Here is a 14933-nt window from a genome sequence, read left to right as displayed (position 1 = left end):
ACGGCCCATCAGAGAAGGAAGCCCCCGATCAAAACAGTGTGTGACCACTTTCCCTAACATGGAATGATGCCAAACTAATGATCCTGTGCAGGATTAGAGCAAAGATGGCCTGTGGATTCTCCAAAGCACTTTAAGGGAGGAAATGAAACGGTGTGGAGATTTATTTATTCATTTATTTACTATCAGCTTCCATCCCACACATTACTACTTTTACATGAGACCCTTGCCTGGAAAGTGTTGGTATTTTTGGATATTAATTGGGACAGACAGATTGAGTCAGCTGTACTTGTCATGCCAGGCCACTGGAGGGCGCTGCGATTTCAGGATTTCATCAAACAAGCATGCACTTTTGATCCTTAGCTTCCACCTCATACGGTAAACAGCAACCCATCTCTGCCTCGTCAAAAATTGTGCTAAACTGAACAGGTTAAGAAATTACGGCGGCGTTTTAGGGTCATTGTTGATACAAAAAAACACAGTAAATTTATGGCAAAAAAAAAAAACCCACAGAAATTTAGAGATTAAGCTCAGAAATTTTCTAGAAGTTTCAAAAGTTAGACATTTTTGACTTTTGAAACTCAAAAATGTTCTTATGTTTAGAAACTTTTTGTGATCTATCTAAACTTTTATTCTTTTTTTTCTTGCAAATTTTCAACTTTTGAAACTCAGAAATTTCCTTTTTATTTTTGGAAACTATGTGATTAATTTCAAATTTCCTTATTTTTTTATTGTAATTTTTCAACTTTTGGAGCTCCTTGTTTTTTCTGGAAAATCTCGATATTTTTGGCTTAAATTTACCTACAATGACCCTTATACGCCGTCGTAAATAGCACAACGGTATCCGTCATTGTTTTTATTAACGATAAACCGTACGGCCTTGTGTTCTGCGCATGCGCGCTTACACTCCTACTACAGAAGTTTCACTTTAGTCTTCAGCTCTCAAGGCTCAAAGACAGTAAAACTGGCTCATTTTTATTAAGCAAGAATGTAACTGTCAACCAAAGACGGAGCTCGGTATTCCCCGGTTGTTCTTGTTGAATGTAATCTAAATGAGCAGAAATAAGTTGGTGAGGATATAGATGCGGGGGCGTGAGGCTGTCAGAGTAGCCGAGCCATTTTACATTGACGTCTCCCCACATGGCTTTAATTGATTAGTATTTGTTCTCGGTCTGATCAACGCTGCAGCTCCGTCTCTCCGCCTGCCGCCTTCCCCTTGAACGCCTTCGTCTGACTCGACCTGATGCAACTCTTCACTCTCCACAGCTCCGCTACACGCTGCTATTGATTTGCCTCCACCCCACAGACACCCTGAGCAGATAATTCATTACCATCTCGCGTCGTGTGGACAGGCAGCATTCTTGCGTGAGGGAGTTTGAAATTCTGCTCAAAGTTTCTGACGACACATAGGCAACGGTTTTTTTTTTTTTTTTTTGTTGCCTATGTTGCTTAAGAGCGTGACACTTGGACCAGGAAGTAAATGCTTCAAAGTCCTTTTTTTCAACCAATTCTGTTTTATTCAAACATAAACCACCACTAACCAGAAAAACATCTTTTATCCAGAGATGCTAAAGGATGGCACGATCTAAAATAGACTTTGAGCTCATGTTAAAATCTTAAAATAGTACAATACAGAATGATATAAATACTACATTAACTTAAAAAGAAAAAAGCTTTAGGATTATACTTTGTAACAGGATCATTTCTGTGTAAAACACCTTACTTACCCGTTAGCTTACCTACGGTACTTACTGAGGTGCTAGGATCAACTTTGGCCTTTTACTCAAAGCCGATTTTAGCTTCTGGGAAAGAGGCCTGCAGCAGTAAGCTAAAAGCATCAACGTTACAGCAGTCATCTGAATTCACACACTTCATCTTGTCAGACAAAACAGGAGAGAAAGATTAGGTTAATTTAGGCAATTATATCCCAAATCTAATCCATCCGTCTCCTTTGATGTGCTCTGATGACTTTAGTTAAGGTGAAGATGGGTCATGTTAAGGTAAAACTGTCATAAGAATATAATCAAGTGTTAGAGAACATGTCCTGGCAGGAACATTCAGCTAAATTAAAACCGTAAAAAGAACAAATTGATCGTAAATAAACATGGCATGAATAAAAAGGAAATAACAGCAAAGCTCTTCTGAGTTGTTCAGGAAGCCAGGGCTCCTTTAATAGCAGCCTTCACCTCATCTGGTGGTTAGGTCTGGTGGCTCAGTGAAGTATGGCCATTAAAGTCACACTTTGGTACTTTAGACAATGCTAGGAGTTAAGTTTTGTTAAAAAATGATCAAACTGGCATAAAATGTCCAAACGGATGCACTGACTTTAACTTGATAAAACACAACAGACAGTCAGAGCAATTCTAGAACTGTCCGTTCAGATTTTTGTTTTTGGTTGAGGCATTTCATGTTTGGACAGTTTTTCCCTCTGGTTTTAGATGCTGAAGGATTTTTGCTTTTACTATTTTACACTGAGACACTGGAGCAGCAGATTAGCATATGTAAAGCTCAAACTATGCCTGAACTTTGACCTGCAGAGGGCTTGAAAAGGACGCTTCCTGGATGCAGAGAGAGGAAGTTGAAACCAACTCTATCTAAAGGCCGTCCCTCTGCCCGGCTTTCAAACCAGGAGGTCGGACAGAAACTTAAAGAGAAGTGGCAAAAGCACACGAGGTGGACTAGCAGTTCTTGCCAACATATAGTGTCATCCAGAACATTTTACAGTGGAGTTTTAACTCTGCTGCCTGGAAATTGAGCTTTTGGCATTTTATGACAGTCAAACCACAAAAACACATAATCAAAAACAATATTAATAAAGTTTTTCACTTAAAACAAACTCCAATATCTTGCTGAAAAGTTACTTGCAAATTAGTTTCCCCCAATTAGGATGAAATAATTTTAGAACAAAAATGATTTGTCCCTTCTGCAATAGCCGTATTAATCAAGGCTCTATCGTTACACTACTACTTTTTTTAGGACTCTGTCCTTGTTTTGTATGAATCTGGATTTTATTAGTTCGATCGGCTGTAGAATCGGCTCCTGGCTTGTGAATTTCTCCAAACTGTTAAATGGGTTTTGCTTCAAAACCTTCTTGATATTGACTTTTTCTAATTAACATTTTTCCTTCCAGTAAACTTTCTAATGCTTTGGTTCTTCACCAAGTTGCTCACACTCCTTTGTGGGAGGTAACGAGACTCATCAAGGCACTCTTATATTTAAGGAAACAGAGACAAAACCGTTCCTGTGATTTTTTTTATTGGTTTGTACAGACTTTTGTCACAACAAAGTCAGTTTAACCATGTTTTAGTTCAGTACATACTTAGCAATTCATTTAAAAGCAACCAAGAGGACAGCAACCGTTTCGTAGCAGAAAAAGCAGAAGCAGGTTCGACATGCAGCAAAACAGGCGGGGTCTTGAAGCAAATCCACGGCAAGGAGATATATAAGCAGCCCCATGATCAGGTTTCAACCCTAACCCCCGTTTACCCATCATTCTCAGCACCCAGAGCCCATCATACAGATCCAAGAAAGCTAATGCAGTGACAAAAGGGGTTATGCTCTGAGAAAAAAAGAAGAAAAACAAACTCACTCAAGGGGAGAAATTTCATTTTCATGTTCTGTTAGCTATTTTTCAACAGGTTATTATTTCAAAACTGCAACATTCAAGTCTTTCTAGTAAACCAGCATGGTGATTGGTCAAAAAAGAAGAGAAAATAATACAGATTTCAAACTCATTAAATGTCATTTGATATGCGAGTAATAGGCCTAAACATGTTTAAGAAGAAATAGTTTGGTCAATCAATGAACAGGCTACATATTCTATTTATTTATCTGGCATTTTAATCTGTCTAATTTATCACAGTGCAGTTACTGTTCAAAACACTGGTCACATGTAGGAAAACTGTGGAAAAATGAACATTATTGATCTGTTACGGTTTGTTTTGTTTTCGTTTAAGAGAAAGCAGAATTTCAGATGCATATTTTAGTGCTAAACTGACAGAACTTAACTTCTGGTCTGAACAGTGTTACATGATCCAAGCTTAACAACTCCCCCAGTGTTTGGTCCCTAAGGGAGGCTATTATGTGTCACTTTGCTGACAGACAGAGGCCCAAAGAAGAGAAAGTACATTCCCAAAATCATGGGAAGAAAAAGGTTAATGAAAGTCACCAGACAGGCAAAATGAACCTCCAACAAACAGACCAAAGCAGTGGTAAGACAGAGGTTGATTGGAGTAAATGGGGTGAGGCCGTCTTCTGTCAGGGGACCACTGCATCCATCTGCAGGCCCGTTCATCCACCTGTCCAGCTGCCTCCCTTACTTGGGTTTAGGAGATGTGAGGAGCTCCAGAACGGCGGGATACTCAGAGTCGAAGGCAGATGTGCCACTTTCTGTTTTTATGTTTTTGTCAGCTCCCTGCAGAGGTAAAGGGACAGGAATATTAGATATAGGCACACAGAAGAGGGTTCCTCCTGCTTTCTTCAATTCAGTGGCAAATGGCCCCCGGCATTTATAGAAGAGGTCCCTGGCTATTTAACAAAGGCAACACAAACAAGCCTTCACTTTTATTCTTCTCCGACTCAATCACTAAGGACTTGCTTGTCGGTCTGTCTTAATCCAAACAAGACACGCGGAACTGCGAGAGATGCAAGGGTCCAAATCCATTTAAGCCCAGAACGATAACGGAATCAATGTGAAAGAGCAGTGGGGACGCGATCGTTTGGAGAACCAGAGACCCTCACACAGCTGAATTCAGCTGCAGTGACAACAGATGTAATGGGTGACGTGGGGAGGAGCATGACGCCTGTTAACACCGGGGCTTCCAGATCCCAGGCAGACAGAGTTTACCGTTGCGTGGCGGAGCAGGGCATCAACAACAATGGGACGGCGTGGTGCCGTGTTGTCGCCGGAGTGCAAATTCCCCGTTCCGGGAGCAACAGAGTGCATCCAGAGTTGGGAGAGATTTAGCAGGGCTAGATGTCCTGTCAGATCTACATCTCTAATTGGCGAGGAGATGAAAGACGGAGGAAAAGGCACTTTTGTCAATTCATTCACACTTCCTAGAACCACGTACCTGTGAGCGCGCTGGTTAGGTTAAGGTACGGCCTTATAACACATGAAGCATGACAACTCCTCGTATTTTCATTCTAATTAAAGAACATTGGAGAAAAAATTCCTAACTGCATTTTGTCAACCTTGCAAACATTTACAAAGGTTGTCTCTGCATCAATAGGAGCTCTAAACTAATTGAGCTAGGCTCTAAGTGAAAGATGTACTGGATTCAGTTTATAGAAATGCTTTTTTAACTAATCATACGGTGATAAACTGAGTGGGGATGACACTGGGGCAGGACGATATAGCTTTAGAACATCCTGATATAAGTGTTTCACATCAGATCCTTCATGAGCAAAGGTCTACAAACTATATTTTTAAAGTAGCTTTTCAAAGAAAGAAAAGCAAGTACAGAGAGTGAGGTTTCAAATAAGTTTTCTTAAAACTGTAAAAGATTCCATGAAACATTCAGAAGGAAAAAAAACATAAACAGAGGGGGAAATGGAAGCTTCCACTACAGATTGTTAGGAGTGAAGCTCTTTAAATTTCAAGAGCAGCAGCGTTATCTTTCCTGTACTTTAAAAATACTCAGAAGGTTGCCTCTGTGAGATTCATCTTACCTGAGACAGAAACCAAAATACATTTCCTCTGATAATGTCTGTCTGCTCTCCTGATATAAGCTTTATCCACCTAGCAAACACTCGTTACCCAGTGTAAACACAGTGATAAGGTGGTCGTTGTGTCAGTAAATACATCCAATTGCCGTTTCATATCATGTACACAGTAACCCAGCTTGGTTTGCTCTGCTGAGCTTAGTGACTGAAAGACAGGACAAAAAGGAAGCAGCTTCATTTCCCCATTGTTTTTTCTGTCCAGCTCCGGGGAAGTCATTAGTAGCTGGTTCAAAACGAAACCTAGTAACAGACTTGGACCTCATTTAGCAGTATAGATCAATTACCAATACTCTTCCTGCTGGGGAACGATGAAGCTGAGAGAAGCCCCCCAACATCGTTATAAGCATTTTTTACACCCAACTACTACACATATCTCTAAATATCTGAGCAACTAAAAACGTATGTGCTACATGTGAGGATTTACAGACCTACCAACATATTCTGACACTATCAGCTAAAAACTTTTTTTCAGAAGCCACCCAAATGAAAAAAAATTCCCATTGCCATTTTGTTTCTAATGAGGTTCAGTACATTTATCTGATGTGTGAAGGCCTAAGATGTTTTTTTTTTTTAGAGAAGTGCCAGAGGTAAAGTTGTGTTACCATTTAACTTGAAAAATCTGACTTAACGCAGTTCAATCCACCATCTGAAAATATCAATAACACAACTTCTTGTAATGCACTCCACTCATCTGGCCTTTTATAAAAACACAGTAGATCTCCACCTCTTTGAGGCTCAGTATTTGTCAGCTCACCAATTTGGATTGGTGTGTTTTGCAGAAAATTCAGCAGCCTGTATTGTAAGCCTGGAAGCCACCAGGCTTTACCTACCCCCAGTGTCGTTCATCTGAAATAGGATTTTTTTTATACACCAGTAACATCTGCCCAATTTATCATATTTGCACATAAGAGGATGAGAAAGGCTACCATACTTCAGGAATCGCACTGGTCATTTTAAGGATGCTTATTGGTCCCCCGAAAAATGAAGGAAAAAACCCCCAAAAAAGCCTGAACATCATCAGCAAACAATAAAATCCCCCTGGAACAAAATTAAGAATTAGATGTTATGCTGCTAGCATTTAGCACTTAGCAATAACTCAGATATGGAAGTGAGAGTGCTGTGCAACATAATCAATCATCCGGCCGGAACACGGTGCGCTAAATAAAACAATTTAAGAAGCTTTGAGGAATTTTAATAATGGAGGTACTTGAGTCCCTCGAGGAATTGTTACAGCAGTAGAGCGTACCACCGGGCTTAGCAGCTTTTCTAGAGGAAACCTTCAGATTTATTTCCACAAGATCTACAATATAAAAAAGAAAATTCATCTTGGGGAGCTGAAATACCTAGACACTAGAGATCTGCCGATCAGGTTTTTTCCTGCCGATTCCGATCACCCATGAGGGCCAATCACCGATACCAATCACATAATTATGTTTTTAACCATAATCACTACCATTATGTGGAAAAAGGAACCATGAATTCACTTTAATTTAGACAAAAACTTGTTTTTAATAACTTTTTCCAAGAAAAAAACAAAACAGGTATTGTGCAAATTGTACTGCTATTGGTAGTGCTATCTTTAACAGACTGATAACATATGAAGGCTCTGAAGAGGCTAAATAATGCAAAGAGCCAAAATAAAACCTCTCAACATTGCCAAAAAATTCAAGTATAAAACTTAACATTCAAAGGCAAAAACAGGTTCCATTACAATAAACAATCCAGAGTTACTGAATGAAAACTTCCTGTTAGCATGGCGGCTAGCTGATTACTGCTAGCTCTGATTGGCTGTTTCTGACTGAGTGGAGTAATTATGCAGAACAAGGAGGAGATCGATTATTTTTTAGAGATTATCTGTCTCATGTTAGGACAGCTACAGTTTTAATACGTATGTAAACTTAATTTTTTTAGGTTAGGTTAGGTTCGGTGTGAGAGTCACTACCAGGTGGAGCAGAAGCGAAGCTCCGTCTGTGAAATATTACTACCTGTAGCGTAGCAGCGGTTCAACAGCGAGACTTAAATAATTTAGCGGGTTATTTGTTTAGCTTTCTGACCGTCATGCTAATCCGGGTGAGTGTTTGTAGCTGTGCGCTGCTTTACCTGCTATCTGATCCTCCATATGTCTATTTTACTGCAGTGAGCCTCGATGTAGCCAAACTCCGTCAAGTATATCATTGTTTTTATGCCATATTAGATTTGTCGTGTTGATGCATTTTGACCTGCTTCATCCCTGAGGTAATTTTCCGCTGCAACACGTAAACTTCCCCATTCACTCAGTGCGTTATGGTTCCACATCGCTTAGGATTTGTTGCTGCGCGTTTGCGCAGTGTGAAGGAAAGAGGAGACCAGCTGCACAGGCAGGCTGGAAATGAGATGCAGGTGATCGGTTTGTGTGATCGGCAACAACAGACCGTGATCGGTGATCACCGATCATACACTTTTTCACGGAAATTGGCCGATTATGATCGGTGGTCGATCGATCGGCACACCTCTACCAGACACAAAGCTACTTTGTGCTGGTTTATCAAATAAAACCCCCAATGCAATGTACTGAAATGTGTTGGTTCCACTAGTGAGCATGCTTGCAAGGCTACAATTTTTACAGTTGATATAAAAACTGTAGCTCATCCTCCTATTACAGCTTCTCAAGGACTAGCACACCCTCTCCATACTAACACCACTCATGGTAATGAGCTTTTCTCAAGTTGAATAACGATCCCTCAAACACTTCACTGCCCAAACACTATCCGGTCATCAAGAAGCCGGTGGCTAAATGAGACCAAGTCCAACGAATAAGAATAGACTCCCGGGGCGACTGCAGCCAAACTGAAGAGCATCATCAGCCTGAATCATGCAGCCACACAGAGACTCACTGGGTCAGTAACCCAACACTCCTCACCCGCCAAAGAGTCTATTAAGTTTTCATTAAGCCCCTATTGACTAGAACTGAATGGTCTCCCGTGTATGTCTTTAATTATTGGTCAAGAGCTTCAGTCAAGCTACTTGAAATGCAATATGTGCTTCAGAGTATTGACCTTCCATAACATCTAGGAAAAAGTCAACGATCAATATCTGTTCTTTTTGGAAGTGGAGTCCCACATTGCCCACAGACAATGTGTGTGAAATTTAAAGATGTACCAAACATTCAATAATTGAAAAAACAAAACAAAAAATAAACAGAGATCCATATTGCAACATGTTGAATAAGTGAAAAAGTATCCAACAGGCTCATATCTGGCCGATATTTGTAAAGTCATTTTTGTCCCCAACATTGGTTCAGACAAGAATAAAAAAAACAAGACATGGGCAAATAGAAAAGTCCTTAAAAAGGAAAGATGACGAGGGATGTAACTTTATATACTAAAACAATTTCTTCCCTGTCATGCACAGTTCCTCATAGAAATATATGAATCTCTGTTTGCCCTTTCTTTGCAGACTTGTATTTGGCTGGCTGGTTTCTAGAAACTGCATTCCATATTTATGGCTGACATCTTACAGCCGGACCACCTTTTGAATAAAAACCACATTTCATAATTTATTACCAACAGCAGTGCACCATACAGTTAGGGGGCAGGTGTCAACTCCCATCATGCACTGGGAAACCAAGCAATTTCTGTCTACCTACCCCACACTTATAATCCAGTATTCTCAATGGGCTCAGTTTTGGTCACTGCAGTGCGGTGGCAACCACAGGTGCAACCAGACAGAGCCTCAGAGCTACATCATCGACTGTGCTGCTGTGTATTCGATCTATTATTCCCATGTTGAGACAGCAGCGAGGTTTTCACAGTGGATAGGCGTGAATGTCTTAAGATCTGGTCCCTGTAGTTACCGTTTACCTTTGAGCTGCCTGGATTATAATCCTTGTTGTTGGGAACAAAGATGCTCACTAGAGGAAAACCTGTTGGGATCACTTAAACCTTGATCATCCCAGGTCAGATGAGCAGTGCTCACCTCTTGTGCTACCAACTGCTTAGACTTAGAGGACAGCAAATGGCCAGCATCTGAAGCGTTAAGCGTAATGAACAGAACATATACTGCATGCACTTTGATTATGTACAGATGTGTAGTTAAATTTGGAATGCTCAAAGAATGTCCTGACTTGAATTGTGCCACGATGATGGAAAATGTTTTGCTGAAAGACATGATGGTGATCGTAAGTGCTAACTGGTCACAACCGTCTTTCTGTAGAATCCTTAAAGGTCAGTGAGTGATTGGTGGAGTAACCACTAACTCTTGATGCCAACAGTCAATCTGCCCTTTGAAGCAGATGTATAGGAGGTACAAATCAGCCATCTTTAAAGCAAGTTAAAGGTAATTTTTCTGTGGCTGGAAGAAAGTTCAAATACTGGCCACCAAAATGATGCAAAATTGATTATTGCAATAACTGATAATTTTTTTGCTGATATCTTTTAAAAGAGAAAACGCTGGATAAAAAAAAGTAATTAGTCATGTTTTGTTTCATTCTTTCATTTTAATATATTGAGCATGGGCAACTTTTTACTGAAAAAACAGCCATGCCCACACCCATTAATTAAACTTAGCCAAATACAGCAAAGAGACTTCAACATTTTTTAAACCAACAAAAAAAAAATATATTAAGCCAGAACACTAGAAAACTATGCTCCTTCTGATTAAGAAAACTATTTTTCAGACCAACAGTTATTTGTTCTTTTCTTCTTTTTAATGCCACCCTAAGTACTTTCAGCATTGTTGTTTTGACCGAAGGTGCTTAAAGTTTCACCAACACTGCTTAGAAAGACTTAGAGACAATGCTCCCCTTTATTATCTAACATTTAATAAGTTTAAATCCATAAGTAATGACACTTTTAATGCAAAGTGTCACTCAAAGTTGCATTAAAAGTGTCAGCTTTACATTAAAAGTGTAATTTACCAAATGACACTTCATGACAATAGTTGTAAACATTCATAAAGACTCCTTCATGTTCATGACAGATGTTATATCAGTCTTATGCACACCCCTTCAAAATAAAAGGTTACCAAATTTATATATTACCAAGTTTTGAGTGTCCATAATCAGAACATCAATAATCATCTACCTTTATGTAACAGGTAACTGTTTAGTTTCCTAAGCTGCCTTCTTTTTAAGAAGAGGAATGATTGCAAAAGGCGTCTTCTTTCACTCTGATACAACCAAAATAAACAGGAAATGTGTCATTTCTTGACTCTTACACATCATTCAGTCAAACATTCAGGTAAGACAAAAACAAAGACGTACTTTAAAACCATTCACGGAGAAACGGCAGCTTCGTATTTGATCGTATGAATTTATATCCCATCACTGGATGATAGCGTTATGTTGGGCGTTTATTATGAGGCGCCTGGCGTTCGGTGGAAGTGTTGCAGTCGATGCCAGCTGCAACCGGCACCAATCACAGCCGCAGTCTGTTAAATCTACAACTCCAGTATGAACATGACGACGTACTGAAGGTTCTAAGATTTACAGCAAAGATCGGAGAAAGGCAGATAAAAGAAGTTTTGATGAAGAGATGTGTAGCTATATTACATTAATAGTGCTACTAGACAATAACAGCAGTATGTTAAAGGGACTTTTCCACAGGAAAACCGGTTAATGGGTGGTTCGTCTTTAGCCCAGGTAGGGAGCTTTTCCATTATACGGTCTCTTCCTTGCTATTGTGGGCGGTACGTGAGCGTGCAGAAAGCTGACCACAGCGGCTCTGAGTTTTCAGTGACTTAAACAAACGAAAGTGATCAGCTGTCAAACTGTTTCGGTGCCAAACCCGGCTCGGTCCTGCTAGTGCTACCCCTGAAGAGGGTAACGAAAATATGAGAGCAGCCAGTCAGAGGCGCACCGGATGTGTTAATGGAAAATGAATCTGTCCAGTGCGGACCAGGACCGCACCGGTCTAGTGGAAAACGCCTTATGTGGCCCTCTTTGACCATTCTAGCACAGCCTCCACAGAACTGTGTTAAAGGGCCTTTTGTCTAACAAGTTACCTCATCAGCACTCACTGTGGACCGTCTGACACGTCAACAAGCGTAGTGAAAGACACTGGGGAGTTTCTGTTTGTAAATTCAAATTCACCAACCTTTTCCAAAAGGATCTTGACACAGTCACAGTGACCCTCTAAAGAGGCACACATCAGTGAAGTCAACTCGTGCTTGTCTTTGGCCTGTGGAGACAAAACAAGGCAAAAATCAGTTGTTTTTCTTGAAGCCACCACCATAATACACATAGGTGGTTATAAATTGTGTTAACACATGTCAGAGTTATTAAAACTCCCATCTGTGTATTAGAGGTTGCAGAAAGCATACATTTAGGACAGCAAAGCAACTCTAGACAGGAAGCCAGAGCTTCAACGGAATGGTAATTTTTATTTAATAATAGCCCAGTCATTCTTGACAGGTAAATATATAAGAATTTGTGTCAATAAAACACTGCTGACACACACTTTTGAATTTATGGAAGTTTAAATCTTCTTTTGCAACAAGTATTGATTTAGAAAAAAAAGAGATCAAGCTACAAATGCAACTTCTGGATATAAAAGAACCTACAGGTCAGAAGTCAGATAGTCGACATCAAATTTATTTATATAGCACTTTTAAAAACGGGTTAAAGCTGCACTAAAGTGCCGTGACAATGCTTGGAAAAGGAAGCAGAAGAGAGCAGTAATTTTTCAGTGGTTAGACAGTAGGCAAATTCGTCCAGAACTGCATGTGATGCAGTGATAGCGTCACTTACGTTGATATCTGCTCCTTTCTCAAGAAGGTACTCTACCACTTTTAGATGGCCAAAGTCTGCAGCATAATGAAGAGGGTACCTCCCATCCAGGCGCTCATTTACGTCTTCCTTCTGAAAATGAGGAACGGATGTTATTTGGCTTAGATTGAGGCAAACCATTTACATTCGACAATGTAGCAAGGGTCCACTGTTAATATTAAAGGTTTATATAAATAAAAAACAGGTATTTCCATCCTTCATTTTCCTGCTTTGTTGTTTCTGTAACTCAACCTAACTTTGCAGACAAACCAAACCCAACCATGAGAAGCTTCCTCTTTCCCTTACCCAACTAACCACACAGACATGAATCACTTGGTCCTCCCCAACAAAACCACTGAAGTGTGACATCTTTTGTTTGATTATTCTGTTGAAAATGAAGGCAAATAGGGCTACACTTAACAGAAATGCAATCTCTGTAAAATAATTAACACAGACAGGCAGAGAAATGTTGATTAATATCTGTCAATATAAGAGGTTCATAGTAAAGTGCCTGAGTGACAGAGGCCAGCGTTATTTCAGCTGATTCAACTGAGACACTAAAAAGGTAAAAATACATCTATTCAGATGCCAATGCAAGGTTTATTGTAAACCTTTGGTTTGCCAATTAGTGAGAATTAGCATTTGTCACAGTCAGTCAAACAATAAGTCAAGACATCCAAACTTATCAGATCATGTCAAGTTAAAGTATGTATGATTCACTGCTTGTAATGAAGAATTAAATCCTGGCTTTCCAAAGCCTTAATACAAGTTAGATCTTTATCAGTGTTTTTTCGTGCTATAAATGTGATCTCTATAAACAGTGTTTTTATTGGAGAAAGTCACTGAAGGTTGTTCTTGGCATGATGTTTTCATTGGTGTGGGCGGACATGCAAGCAGGTTTTAAAAACCAGTCTTCCAGCAGCGGATGACGTTCCAGCAGGTGCAACAGTGGTGGAATGGCTACAATTTGTGGGAACGCTTAGGGCATGTTTTGCATAAAAACCTGTTCTGTTCTACGAGGTCTGAACAAAATTCCAAGAACCAGTGCCCGATTAGAAAAGTGGTGTTTCACCTCAAAGCACCACTTTTAGCAGACAGTGACTCTAAATTTGAGCTGGAGAAGCCCACCGCCATGTAGGGCGACAACTGGGATCCCCGCCCACAAACTTCAACATTCACCGTTTAGTGTTGGGCCCGTTTGGCTGATTAGCCAGTTAGCTTTTGGCTACACATTTAACAGCTCAGCAATCTCCTAGAAACGTAACATACTTTCTAAACCAGATCTGCTAAGTGCAAACAATGAACTCATTGTTGGCCCAGCACTATAAGTCAGTGCTATTGTTGACTAGCAAAACCAACAGGTTGCTTCAAAGTAATTATTGTGTATGCTGGCCAAACTAAGCATGGACCACACCGAAGCCTCGTCTCTATGTATCGTTTAACATGTATGAACAATATTCAGCTATTAAAAAAGAAAAAAAGAAAAGAAAAGTCAAAGTACAGACGCTGTTTGCTAGCTAGCTAGTCGGCTAGCAAGACTACAGAGCCTCTTTTTTGACTTTTCGGCTGAAGCTCAGCTCAAAAATGACACTGACTTAACAGCCTTCTTACCGTTTTCAAAGCGTTTTTAACCTCGTTCACTTCACCGTTTTTCAATGCCCATATCACTTTAGCTGGGTCCATCTTTTCGTCCATCTTCTTGCCTACAGCACCTTCCTTTTTATGCAGTAAAAAGTTAGCTCGCTAGCGGTGGACTAACACTCTTCTGATCGTCGCTATGACTAACCCCAAGGAAATGCTCTGAAAACAGAATTACTTAAATACTCAGCGTTGAAACGTTTATTTACGTTTGCTAACACAAATGCTAACTACAGAAGTTCTGAAAGACAAAAGTGGCAAAGAGGGATCCGCCTTTCTGCATACCAGAAACGTTTCCGACACCGTTACCCGGAAGGTAACGGCTGAGGTGGCCTTCAGGTGCGCAAGTTAAATTGAAAGCTTCACATGTTTCTCACAAATTTCTCGAATCCCATTGCTTAAATGACGTTTGCTGTAACAATAACATATTTTGGTCACGTTTTGAAACATATAAAGTCATAAAATAATAAATACATGCTTGACATAGCTATTCCAACACGCGACAGATGCAAAAGAGCCGCAAATTCCGATGTGGTTGGAAAGCATTTGAACATTTCAGAGCTCTAATTTCGTAATGCCCTGTATGAAGGCTATGTTGTAAAACTATACTTTTACGGTCAGCAAATTTCACTGTTTAATATAAGAACAAATAACGAGCAACATGTTTTGACCCTTTAATAAAACTTAAAAATAGTTTCCGTAAGGCTTAATGGAGAGACACGCCGCTCAGACCACAGTTTCCCATTATCTTTAAATAGCAGATAACATATCTCTTGAAGCGCTTCCTTCTTTTAATCTAGGTTGCTGCTGTCGTTAGGTTTCATCAGAATTT

General features: G+C 39.9%; 2 protein-coding genes across 2 annotated transcripts in view; both read right to left on the bottom strand.

Moving 5' to 3' along the window:
• The window catches only part of gnai1 (guanine nucleotide binding protein (G protein), alpha inhibiting activity polypeptide 1), a 424795-nt gene that overhangs the window by 143411 nt on the left and 266451 nt on the right, over window positions 1-14933 (bottom strand). The window lies entirely within an intron of this gene.
• Window positions 3236-14416, bottom strand: mtpn (myotrophin). Its single transcript, XM_015002829.2, has 4 exons — window positions 14075-14416; window positions 12446-12556; window positions 11793-11876; window positions 3236-4411 (listed from the first exon to the last, which is right to left on the bottom strand). The coding sequence occupies exons 1-4, from the start codon at window positions 14156-14158 to the stop codon at window positions 4313-4315; spliced, it is 378 nt and encodes a 125-aa protein (XP_014858315.1). The 5' UTR covers window positions 14159-14416; the 3' UTR covers window positions 3236-4312.

Source organism: Poecilia mexicana, unplaced genomic scaffold (genome assembly GCF_051168715.1).
Source record: "Poecilia mexicana isolate PSO_F unplaced genomic scaffold, ASM5116871v1 scaffold_23, whole genome shotgun sequence".
NCBI lineage: Eukaryota > Metazoa > Chordata > Actinopteri > Cyprinodontiformes > Poeciliidae > Poecilia > Poecilia mexicana.
Note: the sequence above shows the minus strand (reverse complement) of the source record. Positions and strands in the feature narration are given on the sequence as shown.